Source organism: Chroicocephalus ridibundus, chromosome 23 (assembly GCF_963924245.1).
Source record: "Chroicocephalus ridibundus chromosome 23, bChrRid1.1, whole genome shotgun sequence".
NCBI lineage: Eukaryota > Metazoa > Chordata > Aves > Charadriiformes > Laridae > Chroicocephalus > Chroicocephalus ridibundus.
This window is the reverse complement of record NC_086306.1, coordinates 6525510-6551513: the sequence shown is the minus strand read 5'-3', so window position 1 is coordinate 6551513 and position 26004 is coordinate 6525510. Positions and strand designations below refer to the sequence as shown.

Sequence of the window (26004 nt, the reverse complement as noted above, 5' to 3'; positions counted from 1 at the left end):
CTGTGCCACGCTTCGCCGTGTCCCCGTGGCAGTCCCTCCTCTTGCCAGGGATGCTCCGTGCTCGGCAAGGAGCTCTCCTGGGCGCACAGAGCCGTGCCCGGGATGTTTTCCTCCCTGTGGCTGATGCATGAAGCCCTGGGGCTGCCGGCGGCTCGGTGCGGCGTCCAGCCTGGCGGGGAGGTCCCCGCGCTTTGACTGCAGATGTGGACGGGAACCGCTCTGCAGCGCTCCCGATGCGAGACGGACGGGGATGGAGAGACCCGAGCAAATCGCTTCTAGCGAGTCACTTGCCATGTGAATCGCAGAATCACAGAGCTTGGCCTCCTTCTCTAGTCAGACATGGGACGAGCAGTATGCGATTTCCCCGCGGATGTTAATCATGGGAAATTATTGGAGAATAGTTTCTGCAAATAATTCTCGCTGTGACGCTGTTTCATGACGAGTGCGTTCGGAGCATCTCCTCCGCCAGCGGCGAAGGCTGTTCTTTCTGCCAGGCGCCTGCTCATAAGGCGTTTCTCCTCCCTGGCCAGGTGAGCAGATCGAGTCCATGTTCCGAATATTCACTTTATAACATCAGGATTCACAACCTGACTGTTCTTGCACAAAACTGTGGTGTTGAATGTACCTGAGCTCCATCCTGCCCGAGACCGCCAGCCCTTGCTGCAAGCCAATTAGTTAATAGCAGGAATGTAAAATTCACTGTTTCTTCCTAATTAAAAATTAGCAGGTCACAATTTTCACACCCTCCCCTCCCCGTCTTTTCAAAAGCACTCTGTGGTTAAAACTGATTCTTCTCATAGGGAAAATATCAACTTCAGAAGACAAAATTTTCTGCATATAATTTTTCATTTAATGTTCTAAAGTTGCATTCTTTCAGCTTTTTGGTTGGAAAAGAAAGTAATACTGCCAATATCAAAGCACACAAATAAAAACGCAGTGTAAATGAGCTTTTTTGCAGGTGTCGGGAGAGCTGTGGGGGGAACTCCTCTCGCGGCCTGGTCCCCCCCGTGCTCCTCCTCAGCATTTTAATTTGGGTTTCTGGAGGGGGGACTGGCCGACGGGGAGCCCCTGGGGCGGGGGCCAGCCTGGCTGCCTGTGGGCACGGTGGGCTCGGTGCCCTGGGGCTCCGCTGGCCCCGAGGAGCCGTGCCGAGGGGTGTGCGGAGCGAGCCCAGCGCTCGGAGCTGGCGAAGGTGCCTGCGGGACACCGGGCTGGAAACCAGCAGCATCAGCCGTGCTGGTAACGCATCTTCCTCCATGGCGTGGTGTCGCGGTTTGGCCCTCAAACTGGGAGACGTGGTAGTTTTGGTCAGCAGCCGTTACCCTTCCGGAGGCCGATCCTGGGAGCGGGAGCTCATCCGCTGCCTCGCTGGCGCAGCCCAGTCGGATCCGCAGCCTTTGTGCCAGGCACTGAAATCGTGGCTCCTTTGTGCATGCAAAATGAGACCTTTCTCTGTAAGAAAATAGAGGGAAGCAGCGTATGAAAGGGGGGTGTTTTTATCTTGCCAAACAGGGATAGTCAGCTCCAATCGCTGTCTCGTCTCCTTCTCCAAATCATCATCCAATAACTCTTCTTTTCTTCTGCACTGCTTTGCCAGGAATAAAAAATAATTTGATGTCAGTCGCGCAGTATTAAGCGGTATTATTTCCAAGGGCAAGTGTAGTGGAAAAATGACAAAAGAATCAGAGTGTTTGCAGCATATTTTTGCTTCCAACTTGACACACAGCAAAATACTGCCCTTATTTTATGTGCTTTGTGCAACTGTCCCTGGCTTTGTCTGATATGTCCGTGCGCCTTTGCTCTCTCCTTTCCATCCCTGTGAAACTGCCGGCTTCTGCGCTCCTGTCTGGGATTCGCCTTCGGGCAGAGCTGATCCGAGTGTCCGGCCTTGGGGCATCGGCTCACAGTGAAGTTGCAGGTGCCCAGATGAGAAAATGCCGTGACAGGCTCTCTGCGCGCCCTGCTGCGGAGCCTCGCGGGAGCCTGCTGCGAAGGTACCAATTCGCTTCTGCGCAGCGTAGGAAAGAGATGAGGCAGGTCCCGCTGGTTGTTGTCGATGCCCAGAAGATCGTGCGTTTGAGCATTTTAATTCTTAAGGCAAATTAATATCTTAAATTGTCCCTGGAAGTGTCAGGAAACTCCCTTCCCATTTCTGCTACGGGAATAAAGCCTCCGACTACGGATGCCTGATAAAATCCCGCTGGGTGATGGCTGGCTGTGCCAAGCATTCCTCACGCGTTGGCTCTCCCGTTGCCCCGCAGGAGGAGCACACGTGAAGCGGGATGACGGATTCGGTAAGGAATCACAGGAGAGGGCAGAGGGATGCAGCACGCTCCGGGCGGTTGCCGGCAGCATCAGGCAGGTGGTGGCCGACTGCGCAGTGCTGTCTGGTGGGGGGAGGCTATTTCGGGCCTCCTCTCGTACTCGCTCGCCAGTGTCGGGGGCTGGACCCTTCCCGACAGGACAGTGGGGATGAGCCGCCTCTGGGTGCTCTTTAGCTGTCGCCGGCATTGGCCGGCTTCTGCGGCATTCCTAGAGCCGGGGCTGTGCCGCGGCTGCTCCTTCCTCGGCCACCTCCTCCGGAGCCCTGGGTGTCGGGGAGGGTGGCGAGGGACATGTCTGCTGGCGTCTTCCCCCGGGGCACCTTCTGCGCCGGCCACAGGGACAGGGAGCATCTCCCGGCCAGTGACCTTTGTGCTCCGCTTTGATGGCACAGACAGCGAGTGTCTTTCAAGCACAACTTTGAAACGAAAGGATTGATTTAAATTTTTTTTTGTTTGGTTTTAAATGACATCTGTGGGTGGGAGAACCAGAAGGCGCTACCCGGCGTCTGAGCCCTGTCAGAGGCTGGGATTCAGAGCACGCCGCTTGTGCTGCAGCAGCTCTGTCTTGCATCAGGCTCCTGTGACTTTTATCAACAAAGCGTCACCGCTCAGGTGCCGTTCACCCCTCCCAGGGGTTGCAGAGGAACGGCTGGTGCTGCTGCCCGAGCTCCGGCCGTCCTGTGGCCGCTCAGGCAGGGACCGGAGCGGGTCGGGGGCAGCGGTGGTTTGGGAAGTGGCCGGTGTCTGCTGAACGAGGAGAAGAAAACCAAAAACGTACGGTACTTGCTGCAATGCGATTGAAAGTCTGTGCCCCAGAGACAAGCTTTTCCTCTTCTGTATTTCTGCATCTCACCTTCCTCTGGAGCGGAAAGCCTCTTTGCTGCTGGGTGCTCTCTGCATCGCCCGTAATTTAACGCTGCCTTCCAGCTCTGTCTTAGAGAGAGGTTCTATCAATCCCCTTGGTGAGCTGATCCCTAAATTTAAAAAGCTAAGCTTTCTTAGTTAGCTCCGAGTCCTCATCTCTATATAGAAGTGTTCACAGCCATTAGGAAGATGTTACCATTTATTTTCAAGTTTCTCTTTGAAAATCCTGCAGGAAAATTACCAAATATGCAAAGTTGCTCTCAGATTCCACCCTGAGCTGCATATTCATCACCACATTTTCTCCTTAAGCTGCTATAACACTTTTCTCCATTGTAATCTTTATTGCTTCAGGTGTTCAGATGGTATTTTGCTTTTTCATTTAAAATGAAGAAATGCGCCGGGCTCTGTAGGAAGAGGGGCGCGGGAAGGTGTCACGCGCACGTTGGCTCCCCTTGTGAGATGAAGGAGCGATGCTCCAACGCTTGCGGTGGAGCCGGAGGGGCAGGAGGAGGGCAGAGGCGAAGTGTATTAAAATTCAAATGGAGAGGAGACTGGGAAGAACAAATAAAGGGCCGTGCCCTTTGGCTCGTCTGCGGAGCCGAGCGCTCTTCGGAATTTCTCACCCTGTCTCCGGAGCGGAGCGGGCGAGCGGTATCGACAGCCTCATCAATACTCCTTGTCTGCGCGGGGCTGGAGTGGTGCTCGGGTTAATCTGCTTCCAGTTGGGCCGTCCTTCTCTGGAAACTGCATAAAATGATGGCTTGTCTGAAGGAATAATAAACATTGTTTACTATCGGCACATTAGTGCCTTAAGGATCACGATGTGTGTGCTCAGAAAGGCAATCCTGTGTCTGAAATATTAATGCAGTGGAAGAGCATATACTCTATTTAACAAAATAAATGCTGCACTAGAAGCCAAGGAGCTGGAATATTCTGTGTCTGGTGCCAGCTCCCCGCGCGAGATGCTGCGGGCGTTCCCAGGATGGAGCAGCGGAAAGGACGCGCTTCAGCTGGAGATGAAGGCTGCGCAGGGCTCGGCTGTGCCGGGGCTCTGCCGGTGCCGTGTTGTCGAAGGGGATGCTGACGTTTGCTGGCGGTGCCCTCTCTCGTGCGCTCTGCCATTGCTGCTACTTCCCTGCCGCGCTTTGGCTCGCTTTGCTGAGAGCGGCCCGTACGTGCTGCAGAGGAGGGAGGAGGCGGCGATGTCCTACCTGTGGCCCCGGGTCCTTCCCCACAACTGCTGAGAACCGGCTCTGCCGTGGTGTACGCCTGTTAGACCGCTTTTAGTGGCCGCTCAAACGTTACTGTTAGTCTGCAGGTTGTGCTGGTCTTTGGGAGGAGAACTTTGGCTCGGGGAGAAAAAAAAGAGGCTAAAGAAAGCTTTTTTTTGTGTTTGGGTTGCAAGGTGCTGTGCTTTGCTGTATGTGCACACACAGACCTTCTGCAGATTGCCTTGGTGCCCGGCTCAGGTACTGCTCACAGCAGCAGTTAGAATACGTAGAGGTGAACCTGGCCCCGCGTCGTGTATGAGGGCGGGCTGGGGGTCGGCGTTCTGCGGTGGGGTGCTCGTGCCGCCTCACCAGGGCAGCGTCGGCGGCTGGTCGCAGCGCGCTTCAGGAAACCGATGGAGATTAAATGGCACTTTACAAGGCTCCTTGTTACTACGCTGTTGTCAACAGTAATGGCTAAACATTATTTTTAATGCACTCCCAGTGTCAACATCTATCGCTAAACAGCAGCAGAGCAGATAAAGCCCTCGCGTACGCTCCCTTCCAAGGCAGAGTCCCATTTTGGGCTAAGAATAGCTGAAGTTCAAAGGTACTTTCGGAGCAGTGGTAGAATCCAGCAGGGATGAGACCTGAGGTCAGCGGTGATGGAGAGGCACAAGGGATGTCACGTGAAGCCTACGTGGAGTAAAAGCGACGAAGCGTTGCTCTGGGACCCACGCCGGGCCACACCGTCCCCAGGAGAAGTCCCTGCAGCTCCCGCTTCCCCACGGCAGCCCCTCTCTGCCCCCGACGCACAGGACGGCACCGCTGGGTTCCAGGTATTCACTCCCGCTTTTCTTTAATATTTTAAACTGGCAACCCCTGTTTGGATTTGGGTTCCAGGTGTTTGAAAGCAGAGTCTTTAGTTACTGCCGTGTGTTGTGACAAACCCGCCCACGCGCTGTGCCGGGGCTGAGCGGGCTCTCAGTGACTGGCACTGACGCGCTTTGAAAGTGATTTGTTTCAGACACGGAAAGATAGAATGGGAACAACGGCGGCGCTGCCGGCGCAGAGCTGCTGCTGGGTGACTCGTGTGCGGAGGAGACGTTGCGTTTGTGTTAACTCTTCTCTTCCCCTCTTGACGCCGGGGTGGCAGCCTCAGCACCTCGAGCATCGGTGCCCAGCGGCAGCGTGGCCTGCGCCGATACCCCTGAGCTGCCGCTGCTCGGCATCCGTTGGCTGCGGGCAAACAGCGAGAGTGCACCTTGCTTGAGCGAAGCACATCTCCCAGGCTCCTGCCCTGCGCGCTCCGTCCCCCGCATCCCCTTCCCCTTGGCATGTTCACCAGGAGGTGCACTGTCTGGAAAAAATCCCTAAACACCAAGGGAGAAGCAAAGTTGTGTAGGCGTAACATCTACCTGCAGAAGAAATGGGAGGACATGAAGCGAGAAGGGACTTTCAGTGCATTTGGGCAGGAGCAGAAGCCCGTGGGCGATGCCGGGAGGCAGCTCCGCAGCCTGCGAGCGGGTGCCGAGCCCTGCTTGTGCCACGCGACTCCGGCCACGGGCTGTAAAGAGAGTTCTCTTCCTCTCTGCAGGGTACGCAGAAGTATGTAGGACAAGAGATGCTTTGACTACAGTTAAAATTGATATAGGAAGCGGTAAAGTCAAAGATCGCATAGCTGAAACGGTGATTCCTGAGACAGAAAGTTCATGCCTGGCTGTTCTGGAGGTCTGCAGGTATCCGTCACCCGGGGGGCTGCAGAGCCGAGCCTGGATCCCTCTGGGCCGGGCAGGCTGGGTGCCGGGTGGTATCCACCCGTGGGAGATGGTGCCTGTGGTACCCCCCCCGTCATCCAGCCGGTCTGCCCGTGCGATGGAGCTGCGCCAACGGGGAAGAAACCAAAGGCGGTGTTTTCTTTTCCCTCAAACAAGCGCAGTTTAGAAACCCTTTTCTCAAGGGGCCTCTTGGGCTGCGGCGTGAGCCCCCTCCGGCTCTTTGCAGCTTCAGTATTTCAAGCGCCGCAGGAGGGAGGTGGACGGGAAAGGGAGTTGCTGAGCTCTCCTGGAGGAAACGCTTTTCCTGTGGCCAGGGGAGCCCTGAGCCCAGCCTGGAAAGGAGGATCTGTTGGGTGAGATTTTTCTTATGAAGGTGACCGAAGCAACAGCAACGTTGGTTGTAATTAAAGCTGTCAGGCTTGGACTGGGAAGCTTTGACCCCGCGCGATTGCAGATGGGCAGGCACGGCAGCCCCCCTCGCCCCCGCGAGTCGCTGCTGTTTGTTTTAGTTGGAGCTTCCGAAGTCTTGGGTTTGCATTTTTAAAATTGCAGTGATCGAGGTCTGGGAGAAGCTGCTGGGGCCTGTGAAATGTCGGTGTCCCTGGGGAGGGGATCCAGCGTCCCTGTCGGTGTCCCTGGGGAGGGGATCCGTGCTCGGGTCAGCGTGGCGAGCAGGGAGGGATGATCATGGCTTTAGAGGAAATGAAATGAGGTAGTGATTGCTTGGCTGAACGGATCGTCAGTACTTTCCTTTATGCGCAAGGAAGTCGGCGTCCAAACCGGTAATCTGTCTACCTGTTGCTTTGAAGAAGCCGGTTTCATGGGGGTGAGAACTCAGCTGTGCGCAATTGGGAATTACGGACACGTATCTCTGTGCCCACAAAGTCACAAGCATGAGTAGACGCTTTTTAAAAAATTAACTCACGGAGCAAAAAGGGGAAGTGGATAGAAATGACCATAAATTATAAATGAGGCTTTGCAAAAATTACAAAGGAAGAAAAAGGACATTGGCACCCAGCGGCGTCTGGAATAACAGACGGGAGTTTGTCTCTGTGGCGAACAACGGGGATCTCGACAATAGAGTGTGCTGGTCGTGTGGGTGGGAGAGGCAAAAAAGGGAAGGCGTTTGCTGAAAATACTTCTGTCCTCTATTTTAAAAAAAGCAGAGGATGTTGTTATATCACAGTATGAGGAATAAATTGGTTCCGTTCCAGTAGAAATTTGGAAGTTTGTTAGGCAGCGATTATGAAATGTAGAATGTTGGTTTTTCGAGTCAGCGGGTCCAGTAATTTGCAAGCAAATGCTTGAAAAGAGCTGGGCAGGGGCTCTGCATCCAGCGCTGATCCTTCCTGGGATGTGGAAGGCGGAGGAGGGTTCTGGGAGGGAGACGCGTGGAGCTGGGGACCGGGGCGGGATGCGCGTATGTGGCCTCAGGAGAGTGTAGCTGGTGTTCTGCATGAGGTTGAGAGAACTGGGTCTGGCCAACGTGTCTTTGTCTCTTTTGATGAGATTAGAAGTAGGGCCAATACAGATAATAAAGTTGATGCAATCATATGGCTGCATGTTTCATGGCGATTTAATTAAGAAACTGCCGGCATCCAAAAGAATCAACACAGCGCACACTAAAAGGATTAAAACCCCACCAACAGGCTTCTGAAAAAAGAATTTACTACAAACTAAGAGAAGCCGTTTGGGCTGCCGTTACGGCTCCTTCCTTCATCTCCCGCCCGTGTCTCTGCCGGTGCTCGGCGCGGCCGCGTCCCCCCGGTGCGGTGGGTTCTGGTCCGTGGTGGAGCACAGGGCACGGAGGAGGGAGAGCAGGAGGGGGAAGGCAGATGGACCCAGAACGCGGCGCTGCCAGCGGAGAAGCGAACAAGCAGACGATAAAGGGGGCCATGGGGAATAGGGGAATTAGATCAGATGCAAGCGCAGCGTGAGGAAAGCAGCAAAAACGGTTGATTTGAACCTGGCGAGGTGGTTGGGGGTACGGGAAGAAGTCCCTCGCAAGATGGTGAAATATTTTAGACTGTCAGGTCAGCTTAAATCAGTGGTGCAAAGTGGGAGCCGGTCCCGGGGCACTGCAGGCGGCTGGCCTGCTGCGGAGGGGGGGCTCCCGCATCCCCCGGGACCGGCGCGTGCCTGCGCAGCCCCGCAGACCCCGGGGATCCGGCCTCGCGAGGGGAGACGGTCCCAGTCCTCCCTGTTGGTGGAAGAAGCTGTTCGGTTATGGCGGGGGCGGGCAAACCCCCCGCGGGCCGGGGCGATGGGAGCTGCTGCCTCTGAGAGCCCTCGGCGGCTGCCGGGGTCCCCCCGCTGCCGCTGCTCCCGCAGAGACCCCGTTGTCTCCCCCCGCGCCACCGCTCGCCCTGGGCGGGAGTGTGCTGCAAAACTCGATTTTTGCAAAATCAAATTGCGTTTCGTAGCACAGTTTAGCTTTGCTTTGCCCTTTTTATCTTTCAGGGCTGAATTGCCAGAACTCTGCTGCCTCTGCCACAATCCTCTGTGTTAAAGCAGATTTGATATAGATAGAAACGATCCATTTATTTACTTTTATTGATGAGCCTTCTTACAATAGCACGTGAGCTTGCAATGCAGAAGTCTGCAGTTGTTACGTGAAAACAGGCTCTTTCTAAGCTTCCCCCCCACTCCCTGCATAGAGAGGGTTGTTTTTAAAGCGTATACTGTTAAACCAGACTTCTTGCCTTCTAAAGGGGTTGTTTCCAGACACTAGAGACAGAGAATTTAAGTGAAAATGCCTTTGGCCTAGCATTTTGTAAAGCTACAGAGAAATATGCCCAGGCACAGAAATACTCCCTCAGTGCGCCCCAGGATGAAACTGTGCTGGCTGCCGACGAGCAGGCAGGTGTCCCCACAGGCAGCGTTCTTGTTCCAGACCATGGATTTACAGATGTGTCAAGGTTTTGCCTTTTCTAAGGCTTCTACGTGCGGTGAGACGTATCAAAATGGCAGCGGGATGTGCCCTGATCCCGCTTTATCCTGGTTTCCTGACTCCTGCGCGTGGTTCCTCCTGTTGCCCGGTGCACCTGTGGTGCCTTGGGTGGGGGTTGCCAGCGGATGCCCAGCTGGCCACGGCAGCCCCCGCGGCGACCTGCCGCCCCCTGGGCCGGGTGGCCGGCGGGAGGCGGCGATGCTCGTGCCGTGCTCGCTGTTCCTCGGCGTCCCCCTGCTGCTGTGACCTCCAGAGCTCCTTCAAACACGTGGGGCTCTGACGGGGATGGTGGAGGCCGGCTGGAGCTCGGGAGCGTGGCACGTCCCTCCAGCGTGATGCTGGCCATGGGGGCTGTGCCACCCCCTCCCTCGCCTCGCGCCTCGGAGCTGCGGATTCACGTTGCCTGGTGGAGGGGAAAGGACAACCCGCGGGGCTGTTTGCGAGCAGCACGCTAAGAATAATCACTCCGCTCTTGCCTTGGTGTTAGGATGATAAATACACATGTAAATGTAGAAAATACCAGAGATAAAATGGGTGACAAATGGGCTGTGCTACCTCCGCTCCCCGAGAGGGAATGAGATGCTCACTACGTACTTGCAAAGGCCAGGGATGATTTTAAGCTCCGCTTTTATAACCGTGGCATAATAAGGCTGCCTAAGGAGCCGTGTAGTTTTAAATTATGCCAAACATAAGTTATTTCTTTACCTTAGCTTTCATAAATCCAAACAAATGCATAAATAAAGGTGAGAGGTGTTTTACAGGAGGTTGAAGCTTCACTGACTTTTAATGCAGACGTTTGGACATCATTTATGGCACAGCTGAGTGCCACGGAAAAGAACACCAGAAATGATTACTGCTAAAACCTTGACTTTTCATCTTACAAAAAAAGCGGCGAAAAACCCCACAAGCTTTTTAACCCCTGAATTCATCGGGCTGTGGTTGCGTTGTGCTGGATTAACTCAGCCGGGGGAAGAGCCTGGGCTGTGAGTCTTCACTACGGGAATTCAGCTGAAAAGCTCCAGCCACGGCGCTGCGAGGGACGCGGTGGCTCGTCCCCTCCCCTGCCCTGCGCGAAGGGACCAGCCCTGGCATCGTCCCGGCCTCCCGACCTCCTCCAGGCGGAACCGGCCGAGCATCGCTGCTGGCAAAAAATGGGAGCGAAACTCTGAGGCTGACTTCACACATCCGTCCTCTGCATTTCAAACATTTACTTTGTCATTTCTTAATTGCGCCGTCGCTGCCTGGACTGCTAATCACCCATAGCTGAAGCTTTTGGGGGTTTCCTGCGCTTAGCTCCGACTCCAGCAGGTCGCATTTTCTAAATGCATGTGGGAAGACAAGTTAGGGAAGGATGTTTGGCATTATTTATCTTGACTGATTTGCTCCATTAAAAAAAAATATTACTGCGTAGTCACATTTATGCATACCAATAACAGCTCTCTGCAAATTTAGCTCCAAGTTCGCACCACAGGAAAAAGAATGTTCCAGAGCATGCTAATGATAGTTTAATATTTTAAAATTGCAAATCTGTGATCTGAAATTATAATATTACGGTGCTGTTGTTCTGTGAGGCCATCAGAAATGGAGATTCAGAGAGAGCATTTGCATAATAATAGCTGCCGCGCACGTCTGGGCCCTGGATGCAGGTATTTGGTAGCTGCAGCCTTTTCCCCCTCTTGCATCTGCTGGAGGACGAGAGCTGGTGGTGAGTCGGTGTTTTGAAAGTTTATGTCTGTGCTGCTGCTGTAGAAGCTTTTAAATCTTCCTTTACACTTCGCGAGTCACAAGGATTGCCGTGTCCGTTGGCGCTGGCGTGCCCAGGGCATCTCTCCATCGTCTCCTCACTGGCCGGTAAGCGCCGGCCGTGCCCGGGGCCGTGTTGGACCTGCCCTCGCGTGTCCCTCTCGGGAAGAGCCTCCTCCGGGCATCGCTCAGCTCTCCCTGTCCCCTCTGCAAGAATACAGGTGCCCTGAAAACTTCCCCGTGCTAGAAATAAGGTTTGAAAATTGCCCAAGAAAAAGGCCCTGGGTGCCTTTCTTGTCAGGAAGCGTGGGGGGTCCCGCCTCTGCTCCGTTTTCCTGCCCCTCTGGAGCGTCTGACCGTTCAGCTCCCCGGGGAGATGCTTGAGAGAGAAGGGGCTCAGGCTCGGCATCCACGCGCTCCTTATCCCTCTCTGCAGGGCCAGCGCCGCCTGCGTATGAGGAGAGCGTTAGATTCCATAATGCACAATTATCTGATAATTCACCCTTGGGAGAAATTTCTTTCGAACCTTTGGCAGGTATCAGTTGGCTTATTTCCTGGAGAGTGAGGTTTTATACCCCTTATATATTTTATTCTCCTGTAAGTGTAGAACTGTGGATTTCTGTTTGCGTGTGCGCGTCTGATCCCTTGCGATGCCAGCCTGTCTCTGCCTGAAGCTAAATAACCCTGGGCTTCTCAGCCTCTCCCGCTATGGAAATGGCCTGATAACAAATGCTGCTCTTCCCTCGCCGCCTTTATTCCCGCTGTGTCTCCGAGGGGCCGCAGGCAGCAGGACTCAGCACAGAGCGGGGAGGGTGGGCCGTTTCTCCTGCTAATGGCAGGTGTCACAGTCGCCCCACGGTCCGTTTCGGCTGGGTGGGAGCGCTGTGAAACGCCAGTGTTCCTCACCTGGGTCTTCCCCCCTTTTCTCCTCCCATGTCGGATGCATATATCACGGGGATGTGAAATCTTATTGCGGATTGCTGTTGTGTGCACAGCAATAGAGCTTCTTGCTTACGGTAACTTCATTTCTTGCATTTTCCTTTCTTTTCTTTTTTTTTTTCCAGAGTCGGAAGCATGCCAGCAAAGTTCGCCTCTATTATATGCTTCATCCCATAGATGGAGGCTGTCCAGCGAAAAAGCTCCGGTCAGAAAACGTGGGTATAATTCAAGTCCCTGTTTACTCAGCTGCGTTGTGAATCATTGACTCTGTGCTACACCATTTTTTCTGTTACAGCCACAGATGATCAGGTACCCAGAGGTAACATTTAGATTAGCCGAAATGCGAAGTAACTGGAAATAACTTTCAATAAGCTGTACAAGAAATATTATGTGCATCAGCAACAGTAATTGCGTTTTTAGTTATTCGAATGTTATTTCATAGGAAAAAAATGAAGCTGGATATGCAAATATGCAGGATGTGTTCAGTCGAAGTGCAGCGGCTGGTTAGTCGCTGGTGAGTCGGGGCGGTTGGGGTACTAGTGAAGGCGGCTCTGCGGGGGCTTTGGGGTTGCTCCGCTTGACGCAGCGCTTGGGTCGCTTCTGGACACCCAGCTTCAGTATGTGACTCCGTTCCCGAGGGACATTCCTGAGGGATGGGTCCCCTTGAGCCAGGGGACACCTTCGTGTCATCGCCCCGTGGTGGCTGAGACCCCCAGAGCCCCCGGTGACCGGGGAGGTGACGGGGGAGCCAGCTCGCCTCCGGAGGGGTCTTTCAGCCCGGTTACTGCTGAGAGCCGATGGAAACGATGGCTCAGAGAGCCCAAAGGCTCCGCACAAGGCTCGCGGTCAGGCTGCACGTCTAAAAAATTGCAGTCGGGTTCCTCGATTGCATTCAAATAAACACACAAACGCGGGGAAGCTGGACCCGCTCGCAGCCATTCGTCAGGCAATAAAGGGGGACTAAATTTATACGGGACTGACTGACAGGGAATTATTCATTCCGCTCGTTCCCGTGTTCTGGGGCCGGTGTGAGCGCTGTTGATGAGGTTCCCAGCAGAAACCATCCAAACCATTTCAGATCTACGGGAGCGTGACTGTGGCTTAATGCTATCAATATTTAGTGAGATATCTTCTAATTAAAGGGAGAAGCATGCAAGTTTTGCCAAAGGAATCTGAAAGCGCCTTCACACAGTGATTAAAATTTTAGTGGGACTTTTATGTCGCACACAGGGTAATTGCAGATGCAATCTATCCCTTCACAAGAGAATCGCACGGTGTTTTTATTGAGTTATGAATGGCGGAATGTGAAAGGTAGAGTGGACGTGCACATATAGGCTGGGAACACAGTCCTCTAATGAGCTTCACTGCATCTAACGAGGCACCACACAGCTGCGTGTACACCTTAGCACGAGGGTATGGTGGACAGGGAGCCAAACAGACCTCAAACAAGGCAAAGCTGAGCTACTTCCCATTTCTTTAGTGGGAGGTAACAGGGAGCAGTAATGTGATTCTGTGTGTGCTTGATTGTGCCAAGGGCAGCCCTTAGTGCGGGGTGAATTAACAAATCCTTACGCACTAGGTGGACAATAGGCTATGCGAGACCTAAATTCTAAAATTATGTGTGTTATAAAAATACGGCAGGGAAAATCTGCCAACAATGACAGCTCAACGTAGGCCTGTTGCTGATCGGAAATTAGCCACGCCTTAGCAATTAAAGAGAACAGAACTATTTAGGACATCTCTCGTGCTGCGTGACAACCGCTGCCACGTCGGGAGTGCAGCTGCGTTGCCCAATGCGGGCGTCCAGCAGCCGTAGTCCGTCCGTGGCACACCGACGAATATTAGAAACAATTGGTGAAAAACGATTACATTTCTGTCTAGAAGCATCTGCCACGAAAAAGGCAATATTAGCCTTTTTTTTTCGTCGAAGCCTGCGCTGTTATGTGACTCTATGCTGGTTGATTTGTCTCCTTTCGACCCCAAAACCCAGCACCTCGTCTGTCTTCCAACGGCAGGAGGAAGGAGGAGCCGCTGCAGTCCTGGGTACTCGCCGCGGTACAAACAGCGTTTGCTACCTGACCTTTGCGGGAGGCGAGGGGTAGCATTTGCTGTTGTTCGAGGGCTATAAAAATACTCTGCATTCCCCAAACACCCGTTATCCTTTCCTAGCAAGAAGCAGAGGCTTCTACAATTAGTCTTGCCCTGGGTAACGGCTCGGTTGTTGGGCTGTTCGTTATTGTTTTAATTTTTTTGTGGGGGAGGGGAGAAACCTCCTGACTTGGGCGCACTGAGGGATTGTTGACCTTTCATTTTAAATTTCCGCTTAACATTTCAGCTGAAAGTAATCTGAGAAGGCTGCAGCCTGTGCCAGGGCCCCTCGGAAGTCAGGACTCGTATCCCCAGGTCCCAGGATCAGCGAATCGGTTTTAACCAGCCTTTTCTCGCCGCCTTTGAAAAAATAGGACCCGTATTTATGATCAGGACAGACATGATGAAAATTTCTGATGTGCTCTGAAACACGTTTTTTGGGATGGGAGAAAAGCTGCCAAATTCCTTCTAGCCCGGTTTCTACTGTAAGATAGTAAATTGCTTTAACCAGCATCATCTTCCTTAAAAAGGAGAGGGGCCATAACAGCAAGGATGGATTGTTAGAGGCAGGGTAGGAGGAGATTAGATTTTGTTGCTGAGGGTAATGTGTGTCCTGGGAGGCGGCTGGAGATGGTTGAGCCGAGAGCGGTTCCTCTCCGAGGCACAAATGGTGCCGGCGCCTGCCTCGGGAGGCTCAGCTTCGGTTCCCCATCAGCACGGAAATCACGGTTTTTATAGCTTCTGGGGCAAAACGTGCTGCGTGCTGTAACTTAAATCTTCAGTGATTACACTGAAACCGAGATGAAACGTCTGGTCTTAGAGCCAGCGTTTTTACTGCGTGTTTTGTACCTGATCAGAGGTTTTCAGCCGAACGGTGAGGTATTGGTTTCAAGGGAAGGAATTAGTGATGGAAGACCCGAATTCACCCTCCGACAAAGGCTGGGCTGGCGGAGGGCTGTGCTGCGGTGACGGGCTCTCTGCCAGGGGGCAGCCGGGGGCACCCTGCTGCGTGTCCCACCGTGGGAACATACAGGTCCTGAGATGCTTCGAGACTCAGCGGGTGTTTCGGATCTAGAGAGCCGCAAACTGGTACTTGCTCTTTGCTTGTACCACAGGAAAAACAGGCTCCAAAATGGAGGTGGTCTAAATTTCGCACAGAGCGCTACAGAAAGTCTCTCTTCAGCAGCAACGCCAGAAAATTAACTCAAATTTAAAAGATACTTTGCAGTGCCTTGAGTGTTATGGTTTATATTGCGATATTTCAAGGGTTTGTATAATCTTTTCTTCTTAGTAAAACCTAGGAAATGAAGACAGCAGATTTGTATCTGCAGTAAAAATCCTTACTTTTCCTGAGGATTGCTTAAGGAACATCCAGCAAAGGACTGCAGCTGCCTGGTCCTGTGTGAGGATTATGCCTTTAGCAGCTTGTTAACAGGCATCTGAATAACTGAAGTTAATTCTGTTGGATGTATGAGACTTGCTTTGAAGTTTATGATATTACAAGCGGCAGCCCTGTAAATGAGGCTGGCTCGGCACGGCTTCGGCATGGGGTTGGGTGAGCAGTGTCAGCACCGGGAAACGGAGGAGTTACCCCCGAGCCCGCGGTGTGTTCCGTTGGGCTCCAGTTGACGTGGGGCCATTCACCCTTGTCGGTGCAGCATCTCCGCAGGGGTTAGGAGGGGGGATTGTCGGGAGGAGACTGCAAAAACGAATGGTAGAAATATTCCTTGCACATCGTCGGGCTGTATGCAGCACAGGGTTAGAGCGGTGCTTGTGTGGGTTTTATGGAAGGTAAATGGAGATGCTAGTGCCTATTTACTGCTGCGGGCTTAGGCTGAGCGTGAGCAAGGAACGGGGTGGGGAGGGGGGGATGAGGGCGGAGGGGGGTGCGGAGCATCCCTGGGGAGCGGGGTCTGCCCCGAGCAGCCCCCTGCCCCTCTCGCCCGGGCTTGTTTTACTACTGGATGCACAATCCTGTCAACGCGGTGTCACTCAACGGGTGACAAAAGACACCCGGATCGGGTTCCCCCCAGCCCATCAGGTTACCGGTAAAACAGCCGCTGACAAATGAGAAGGCATAATTACCCTTCAGGGCTGGACCCTGCCTCCAGCGCCCGGGCGGGAGTCTGGGTGGCGGAGGAGGGAAGGGCGGCCGTTCTGCTAACGAATTCTGCAGACCTGGGGAACTAATTAATAACACTCGAGCCCAAACATCTCCCGCATCCTGCTGACAAAGAGCAGCATGTAGCGTGGGAGCAATGGCTGGCTGTCGGAGCGCGGGGGTCTGTTGTGTTCCCTGCAGAGGCCGGGACGCTCAGGCCGACTGGGAAGCTGGGGACCCCCCTGTCCCGCGGGCGGGTGACGCTCTGGTGGCCGGGTCCCCGTCCAGGCTCCGAGGCGCTCGCCCGGAGACTCGGTGAACTCGGATAACTGCGTGGTGATCTGTGGATCGGTGCAAATGGGACCTTGGGGTCTAAGTGAGGTGTCTAAGGGGTGCTTGAGGGGGTTTAAAATGTTTTTAATTATTTATTTTTGACTGCGGTCTATCTGTGAATGTAGGGTGGAAAGGAAGGAATGTCACCGAAGAGCAGGCCAGACAGAGGAAGAGACCCTGGTGCGTAAACACCGAAGTGTATCAGGTTTTCAGAGGAGCTCTGTTGGAGGCTCTTTATGTGTTACCACCGCTGATGATCAATAGAGTCTGGGAATTTTTTACTCTGCTCTTAACTTTCAAGTGATTTCCCTTTGAAGACATAAAATATCTTGAGAGAAACCTATTTAAAAGAAGTGCAAATTACACTCAGAACAGTACTTATCACCTCTTGAGATTTCTCCCTAAGGTTTAAGTTGATTTATAGTTAACGGCAACAAAAAGAAGTGATGAAAATGGGCCCTTTTCCTAATTGTGCTTATTTTGGGGAAGAAAATGACCTTAAATAGTGGGTCGGGTGTTGACTGCGTGGCCGGTTGGTGCTCCCAAGGGTTATGGAGCCCCTCTCCTGCCCCACAGCTGGGGGGCACCCCCAGGGCTCCGTCCCCCCGTCCCCCCCGGTGCTCTGGGGCTGCTGCCGGCCGATGGCACCGTGGTGCGGCGGGGGGACGTTGGGGGTGGGTGCGGGCGCTGGAGCTGTTTCACCTGTTAATGGGGGAGTTGGAAGAGCTGGGCCCTTCGTTCTGTGTGTGAGTGATGTTTGCAAAAGGGGAGATGGTGTTTGGGCTGTCCCTTGGCCTCCGCTGTCCCTTCAGCAGTGTCATTGTTTCCAGCCGTGCGATGCCCGCGGTCCCGGGGGGACAGCCAGCTCCTGTGCCCCCGCCAGTGCCTGGATCTTTGCGTGGGGACGAACTGCAGCACGCTTTTAGAGCTTGCTGTGAAGTTGTTGTGAAATAAAGATTGCAGCTTCTGGAGCAGACTATTTTCTGTTTTGACTGTGTACCAGCAGTTGGAATACTTGCTTTAAAAAAAAAAAAAAAAAAAAAGAGAGAGAGAGAAAAGTGCACGACCGTCTCCAGATGGCTTGTCGCTGGAGGGAGTTTTACCCCGGCACAGGGGTGAGATCTGACCATCTTGTCCAGGGAATGGCCCGGGATGCTAACTGCCTGCACGCAGCAGGTCATTCCCCAGCTTTGGAAAGGTCTTTCTCTGTGCAGAGCAGGATTTTCAAATAGATCATTTATAAATTGTGCTCAGTGCCCAACACAACATTCTGAGGTCTTTGGAAGAGCGAGGCCGTGCAGATCTGGCTCTAGATGTGATTCCCGTTTCCTTTATGGAATGGATTGAATAATTAATTGTGACTAATGGTGCAAACGTGCTTTTCCCCCTGCTTGTTCATTGCTTTCCCTTGTATCCGCGGAAGCTGTTTGTTCGTAAACACTTGCTGGCAGCAGCGGTCGCGTTTTGCTGACAGGCGTTCGGCCCCGGGGGCTGTTTGTGAGCTCTTCTCCCCAGCCCTCCCTGGCTGCTCGGCTCATCCCTGCCGGGCAGGGGGGCTTCCGTGACTCCATTCCTCCATGCCTCCGTGTCTCCGCTGAGCCTCCGCCTCCCCCAGCGCAGGGGCCGAACTCCCCGTGGGAGCGTGGAGAAACCTCGGCAGGGGCTCTGGAAGTGGCGGTGCCTCCAGTCTGGGTGCTGGGAGGCGTCGGGGGGCAATGCTGGGATGCTCCCGGGGGTAGAGGGAACCTGGGTGCGACAGGGGCAGTGCCGGGGGCTGCTGCAGGATGCGGGACGTACGGTGTCGCGGGCAGCGGTGCGAGTCCTGCCGCAGTGGCATGGGCAGCCTTCAGCCACAGCACTCCTCCTCGCGGGGCGTGCGTAGGGTCGAAGGTCCAAGCTCAGCTACGCGGCTGGGCAGGGGCACCCCGGCTTTTATTCCTACAAGAATAACCATAGTGAAGGTTGGAGACAACATTCTCATTAAATTGGGATTTAATTGTAAATAAAGATGCAGCGATTAGTAGCTGCAAAGAATGGCCCCCAGTTGTGTCACTGCAGCCGTGACAGCCTCTTGCTGGGGCTGAAGTGCTGAATGGTGACCTTCAAACTTCCCGTCACCTGCCCGCTGACACCTGGGGTCTCGCGAGGGACTGCCACCTTTGCACCAAGGTGTTCCGTTGTGCGGATCCTCAAAGAGGGTCACGGGCCACGGCTCCAAGCCTGTTTTCAGCAGCATTGGTTTCTGGGATGTGTTTTTTACCATTCTCTGCAAAGTGTCTGGACTTTTATGATTGCCTTTTTCCATCTGGTAGTGCTCGAGAGCTCAAAATCCATCTCTAGGAAGGGAGCAGAACGTAAATGTGGTTTTTAGGTGTTTTGCTCTTTTTCATTTTTTTTCCTTTTGTGCAAACCCTGCAGCAAGTATTTTTTCTCATCTCTGGTATGTGCCGAGAGGCTGCTCTCGCCTTCAGGTCTCTCCTGTCACCAGCTGGCAGAAGGTCACTGCTGGGGGGTATGTGCCCGGTTCCTTGGGGGGGCCGGCAGATGGGCAGGTGCCCGGTGGAGCAGACACCCAGGGTGCAGCTGGGGCTCCCCGACCCTCCGGACGATCTCTGCTCGGTCGCTGCACGAGGGGGGGATAAGGGGGTCTCCTCTGAGGGCTCGGGAGCAGCAGAGCAAGGGCAGAGGGGTAGGAGGTGTCCGGGGCTGGCGTGTGCTCCTCCTTGGGGGACCCACATGAGTCCCACTGCTTCGTTTGCTTCTCCCTCCTGCAGAGAGGGCTGACCCCTCCATGCCATGCCATCCCATCCCATGCCATCCCATGCCATCCCATCCCATGCCATCCCATCCCATGCCATCCCTTGCTGTTTTGGGATCTCCCATGGAATGGCGGCGGGAGGAAGCGCCGGTGCCTGATGGTGGGGAAAGCCCCAGAAGTGTGGGACTCCCCTCGGCAGGGCAGAGGAACGAAGATGGAAGGCGGGCAGGCTGGAGGGTGTGAGGGGGAGCTGGGGGAGCACGGAGGAGCAGGATGAGGGGGGTCTCGGGGGCATCCCCCAGCCGAGCAGGGCTGGAGCCGGACAGCAGCGAGTCTGGGGGAGACAAGGAGGGGGAACCCTTGGAAAGCATGGCCTTGGCGTAACAACCGGGACTCCTTGCTCTTCTTTCTCCGTGACTGTGCTTGGTGGGCTTATACACCTCTTTTTTTTTTTTTTCTGTGTTTTTGTCTCCACCCAGGGCAGTGATGGTGACTCAGTGGATAAGAACAAATGCTGCACACTATGTAACATGTCCTTTACCTCAGCAGTGGTGGCCGAATCGCATTACCAAGGGAAAATCCATGCCAAAAGGTTAAAACTGTTGCTGGGTGAACAACCAGCATTAAAGGCCACAGGTAGGTCCAGAGGCAGCCGGAGCAGGAGGGTCCGCGCGGGGCGGAGCGGGCTCGGCCGAGGCAGAAGGTGGATGGCTGGGTGAAGGTCGGCAGAAGCAGCCGTTCATTTGTGGTGCTGTCATAACAACCTTTAAAAATTGCTGATGCTCGTTAATTGTCGGCTTTGTTCACGTACATCGGTGGTTATCAGCCAGGGCTGGCCTTTGTACGAGAGCCCTGTCTCCAGCTCCACGCTTCTGCTCGTGGAAGGCAATGTCTCCTCTGGGCACGGATAGCCAGGCCTCGCTTTAATTATCAGAAGTTATTCGACAGCTCAGCTAATATGTTTAATAAACCTTTCGTGTCACTGTACAGAACAGAGTATCGTTTGCTTTTGCCTCAGAGGGAAATCTAGTCCTTAAAAACTGTCGGATCGATTGTCTTTTGATTTTTGCCCAGGTGGGTATTCATGCTTTCCTCCACGGTGGTTCCAATAATGCAAGCCTATTAACTTTCACATTTAAAAAGTCAAACGTTGGAATCGGATAATTTAACCATCTTATTATTTGCTTAACCATAAAGTCCCTGCAAACCGCTGATATCCTGTGAAACAAAACTTCCTCTGTGGTTGTCGGGCCAGGGGATGTTCCAGGTGTTCCTCACGCGAAGCAGGCGGGGTGACGGGGCTGGGGTGCTGCAGGCGCAGGTATTTCGGTATTACTACGAGGGGCTCTTCCTTCGGGACAGAATATGAATTTAGCTGTGTATTTTACGTCCTGCCTCACGGGATGTGCATAAATTCTCGATGTGATTTAGTGAGGGGGGGTTGGCGCTCTGGGTGTGCTTTTGTCGCTTTTTTAACTTCACAGACCGGGGACGCTGATGCACAGAGTGTCGCTTGTCCTTTGCCAGGATTGGCTTGGGAAATGGTGTCGCCTGTGCCTGGGGAACGCGGGGAGTGGCTGTAGAGGGTGGCTGGCTCGCGTTAGCTGACAGGGGCTCACGAGCCACCGAGGTGCATCCGGACACTGCCCCGCGCTCTGGGCACCGGCTGCCGTCCCGCAGGGGGCAGGGGGTGCTGGCGGCTGCTGGCCATCCCCGCGGCGAGCCGGCAGGGCCGAGTGAATGTGAAGGAACGTGGTAATTTGCAGCTGAGTCGCTCTAGGGCTCCTCAGGCTCTTCTCTGCAGCTGGCAAATAATGACAAGGGCACCGAGAGAAGCAGTGTGCTCGTTTGTGGTGTTTAATTGTCCGGTGCATTAGTGCTCAGAACCCCATCCCTCCCGTGCAGCCCTCCAGCGCTTTCTCCTGCGGCACCAACGGAGCTGCCACAAACCCTGGTGTTTCTGGTTAAATCCAGGTGAGTTTCCGAGGGCCGCAGGGGTGCTGGATTACAGGGAATAGCGCATGGACCCATTCCCGCAGGAGTCAAGGATTTGGGTTCACGCTCCAGCGGGGGAAAAGTCACTGTTTTCGCCCCAGGGCCGTCGTCGGGGCAGGACCCCGTGGGTCCGGCGCTGCTCGGGCAGGTCGGGGGGACGGCAGGAGCGGGTGAGGAGCAGTTGTGCCCTCTCCCTTGTTGGAGACCTCCCTGCGGCGCCGCCGAGGGCTCTGTGCCGGACCCTGTCGCCGCCCACCCTGCCACCCTGCCCGTGGATGCTGTAGGGCCCCGTCCCGGCAGGGCTTTCCGAGAGCTGCCACTTTGCATTGTGCTTTTGTCTAATTTTTCAATCCTCTGGACCAGCCTCCCGGAGGCTCTGAGCAGGCTCCGCGCGCTCCGAGAGTAATGGGCCCTCAGCTGGCGTAATCACCAGGAAAGAGGAACTCAAGGACTCAGCAGCTCTTCCAGACACTTGATCTGATGAAGCTGAGCTGCAGGAATTCATTAATAAGCACCTTCTTGCTCTCCAGTAGTTCTCAGAAATGTGCCCTTTGGACACAGCATTTTTCTGGGCTTCCTACAGAGTCACCCAGCATTTTTCCACTGGGTTTTTCTCCCAGTCCTTCACGGCTGGCACCGGGGAGCTTTTGGTCTCTGGGACAGAGCTTCGGCGGCTCCGGTGCTCACGAGTCCTGGGGGCTGACCGCGACAGCCCTGAGGGTGCCGGACGCCCCAGGGCCGTTCGGGAGGCAGGGGCCGGCGCCCGCAGTGCGGTTCGTCGGCATCTTTAGAAGAGATCAGGCTGCTGTTCTGGTCGTAACACGGAAATCCTTCAGGTGGTTGTAGGGGTTGAATGTTCTATTAGGTGTTTCCCCAAGCTCTTAACAGCAAAGTATTTTTTAACTTTCATGTGTGATCAAAAAAGGTGAGAAAGACTCTATACAAATATTTGAACTCTCAAAATCTTTTAATTAAAAAAAAGCTTAAAATGTTTTCAAAGTTCCCCAAGAGCTGTTATTATGGCTTAGATTAAACGTATACAGTTAATCTGAAAAGGTATTTTAGTGGCAATAGGCAAGTAAAAACAGGTAATAACCTCCACATTGCAATGTCTGACTTTAAGACTTGCACAAAAATTTATTCTGCTACCCTTAATTGTGAAATTCTGTGTTGACCATTTTCTTAATTAGTGGGCCTGTGTGTAGTAGTGTAGGGAGGACAGAATTTGTGAAACTCTTTGGGCAAGTGTCTTTGCCGGAGTGATTTCCTTCACGCAGACGTACAGTTGCCTCTGTGGAGCATAGCAACTCTTTAAATTGCACAGTAACAAAATGAATTTAGGGGACGAAATGAAGACTAATGAATGCAGTTGAGACTGCAGGGGAAATTTAGGAAGAATTCTTGAGCTGCTTGAGGAGCGGCATTTTCTGGTTAAAAAAAAAAAAAGCATTGAAAAATATGTAATACTCTCAGCGAAGGTGAAAAACGTCTGCAACTGGAATTCTGTTCCTGGTCGTGGATCCTGGAGGCAGCGGCTCTGAAGCAAGGCTGCCGTGGGACCCGGAGCGGCTGCCGTGGGACCCGGAGCTGCTGCCGTGGCCCAGAAGTCCCCTGAGCGCATCACCCCGCGCCTTCGCCCTGGCCCCGCGTCCGTGTGCGGATGGAAATTCCTGCAGGTGCCTCCCTGGCTGCCGGCACCCGCCTGTGCGGGGTGCGGCGCGTTCTCCCCATGGGCTGTGCCGTACCAGGGCACTGCTGGATACGGTACCTGGGAGCGGCGCAGGGGCTTCCCAATGGGTTCCATGCCGCAAGGTGGAATGTTTGTCTCAGCTCTGCTGAGTCGGTAGAGAACAGACTTCCCTCGCCTCACCACGGAGCTCACATCAACCCTGAACTCCGAGCATCCCGTGCCCTGTGTGGGGCACGAAGCGGTGTGAGGCGTCCTCGTGCATCCCGCGCCGTGCCCTCGCGGTCCTCCTGCCCCGTGTTCCTACCAGACGATCCAGCGCTCTCTCCAACACCTTAACCTAAAGCACCCGTCACCTGCCTCCGGGGGGGTTCAGACCTGTTTTGCAGATGCCCAGGGATGCGCTGGTGGCCGCATTCTGCCTCCGAACGAACCCCTGCTCAATATTCTGGGTTTTCTGTCTCATCAATCCCATGGAAAATTATATCTGTTCTCAGTCCCCTTGCGGAGTTACAGCTTCCCCTTCAATTTTATCATCTTAATGAAGTACAGATCTCTCATTTCTCTGCTGGGGCTTGCAGGAGAGGGAGAAGTGCCTTAACCGTCGGGTTTTTCACAATAGGAAAGCGATGTCTCATCGCTACAGCGAAATATTTGTGATCTTTTCTGTTGCTCCTGCTGTACAAGGTTGTAGCCCTCAGAGGCTTTATGTCACCACTATTGCTGATGGATTTCTCTAGTCATCTCCAGCATCTTCTGTCAGCTTGCATCCAGTCATCAGTACGGGCTATAAAACAAGGAATTGTGACGGGAAATGGCTGCTGCCTTCATCGATCCAAGCGCGTCGTCTGGGGAAGGCGTTGGCCCTTCGGCACTGGCAGCGCTGGCTCCCTCCGGCGTCCTCTGCCTTTGGGGTGAGGAGTAAGGGGGTGATTTTGCCGGCAGGAAAAGTTACCTTGCCTTTTTTACCTCCTTGTTCTGTAATTCCCGGTGTGGGGTTTGCGTTGCGGATGTGCTGAAGGGGTTTCAGGTTGGGGTGGGAGGATCCAGCGGCAGTTGGAGCCTGCCGTGGTCCTGGAGCTATCTTCCGAGGAAAACTGAATTTCTCCCGTGGCCCGTTGTCATGGCTCGGTTACTTTCTCATTTTCATGCTCGGCTCCTGGAGAGTGGCAATGATAAAAAGTTGGGTGCCATTTAAATACAGCTATGAATAAAAAGCTTTGCACGCAAGAAATAAGTCAAAGATTAGTTCATTGCCAGAGTGCTAAAGTGTTTCTAACTTTATATTTTGCTTCTTGCAGCAAAGTAAAGACTTTCTCACTTCCCTCCCACAGCAAAAGGCAACGTAAGGCAGACTGTCATGAGCTATTTAGCATTTTGAAATACTTGAAATAGTCAAACTAGCAGCTTTTATGTTTGTGTTTTAGATGGAGAAACATTTTTAACATTTGACGTTTTGTGAGTGTTTATTATTAATTTTTGTGTCGCTGCTCAGAGAATGATGATGTTTTCCGTTCTGTAGTAGTTATGTAGCACATATCAAAACGATAAATCCACGTTCCTGGAGAAGTGAACCTTCATCTGTTTCTCTTCAGGAGGGTTTGGGAGACGCGGGAAGTTTTTGTTCATCGCCCGGCTGGGCTCAGCGCTCCTTAGGGCTGGCGGTAGTTGTAAACACAAGCAGAGGATGCTTCAGTTGTGTTTCTTCGGCGAGCGGGAGATACAACTCCTGCGGCCACCACCAGCTCCGTGAACTCCAGCCTCCCTGGTTCCCCTCTGGCAGCAGCCGTAACATATAAACGGGGAGAAAGCTGACCGAAATCGGATAGATTTAACTTCATAGCCCGGGGCCTGGAGAGCAGCGAGTCAGATAGATCACAGAGCTCCTGGGCTGCCGTAGTAACGGCTTGTTTATAATATTCCGGATGCCCAAAGGTCCCTGCAGCCCAGCGCCGGTGCCCAGAGCAGCTCAGCCCCGTCCCGGCGTGCGGGGGGTGCCGGGGTGCGGGGGGAACTCGCACACACACGTGGGCGACGGGCGAGCGACGCTTGCTCTTCATGAGCCAGGCACGTGCAATGTCGGCATAATCCTACTTTGGACAGGCAATAGTGTTCTTTCCTAATTTTCTTCTTAATCACCGTGTGTGGGCCCTGGCTCTTTGGTGCACTTGTGCTCTTCATGGCGCGGACACCTCGGAGGGGCTGGGGGTGCCTTTTCCTGCTGGAACCGCGGGTGTTGGGAAAGAGGATGTTTTTAGGAGCAGGATACAGCCAGGTGCTTCCCGAGCCCTGCCGGGAGCAGGTTCCCGGAGGCAGCGTGGCAGACGCCGACCTCAGCTGCTTTGGCAGAGCCAGGATGTGTCCGAGTGTGACCCCGGGCCTGGGGCAAAGGACAACGTTTTTTCTCCGCTGGCGTCGTGCTCGGTTTCTGACTGGGGTAGCGGAGTGGAGGGCAGGCGGAGGCTCGGCAGGGGAATCCTCTGGAGGGGTTGAATGAATCTAAGCGAGCGGTTCGCGAGACAGCAGAACGAGGACAAGAAACATCTTCAATAGTGTAATCACTTTATTAACTAATCCCCGAAAGAGCTCGTTGTGCTCGTGCTGTGCCGAGCGCTGGTGGCAGCAGCAGAAGCGAGGAAACTTCTCCAGGTGTTTTTCCAGAGGGGAGGAGGGTGATGGTGCCTCAACAACCCTCCAGGCATGAAACTCCGATACCTTTGCAGGTGTCATCAAAAACAATAGAAGCTTATGAACCCCTGGAAATCGATAAGGTTGTATGTAACGTGATATGTAAGATACAATTTCCTCGAGGAGAGTTAATAGACATCCCTTCCCGAGCAGGTCAGCAGATTTATAACGCTATTAACTTTCTTGAGCCGTGGAGTCAATCACAGTGGGCTTCAGCGGTAATTATGCATCTAAATATTCCCCTGTTTTGCTCCGTGCTGCCGTTCCCGGTGTCGGACTCTGAGGTGGGCTCATCGCTTGCCGGCCCGTGCTCTCATCGGGGCTCCGCGGGAACAGCACGGGGCTCGTGATCAAAGGAGAGCGACCGAGCGCCTCTTCACCACCTCAAGATTAGCCGCCTCTTGTATCGCAGAGAGAGCGGTTTCTTAATTATTTAGATAGCAGACATTTCATCTGGAAAAGAAAAGAAAAGGAAAACCACATAAAAGGGAATTTTTGAATGAGGTGTGATAATTAAGTGCTAGTCATTGTATATTTTGGTATCCCAG

General features: G+C 53.7%; 1 protein-coding gene across 7 annotated transcripts in view; it reads left to right on the top strand.

The window, feature by feature from the left end:
• ZMAT4 (zinc finger matrin-type 4) overlaps positions 1-26004 on the top strand; it is a 63843-nt gene that overhangs the window by 19488 nt on the left and 18351 nt on the right. For 2 of the 7 annotated variants that reach the window (XM_063358556.1, XM_063358557.1), the window contains exons 3-4: positions 11932-12021; positions 19566-19722. The exons of 1 other annotated variant lie outside the window; for it this stretch is intronic. In XM_063358556.1, the coding sequence (XP_063214626.1) occupies positions 11932-12021; positions 19566-19722 (247 nt within the window). Of the gene's footprint in view, positions 1-5046; positions 5236-11931; positions 12022-19565; positions 19723-26004 lie in introns of those variants that run through there. 4 more of the 7 variants (XM_063358558.1, XM_063358559.1, XM_063358553.1 and 1 more) reach the window with 3 other exon arrangements.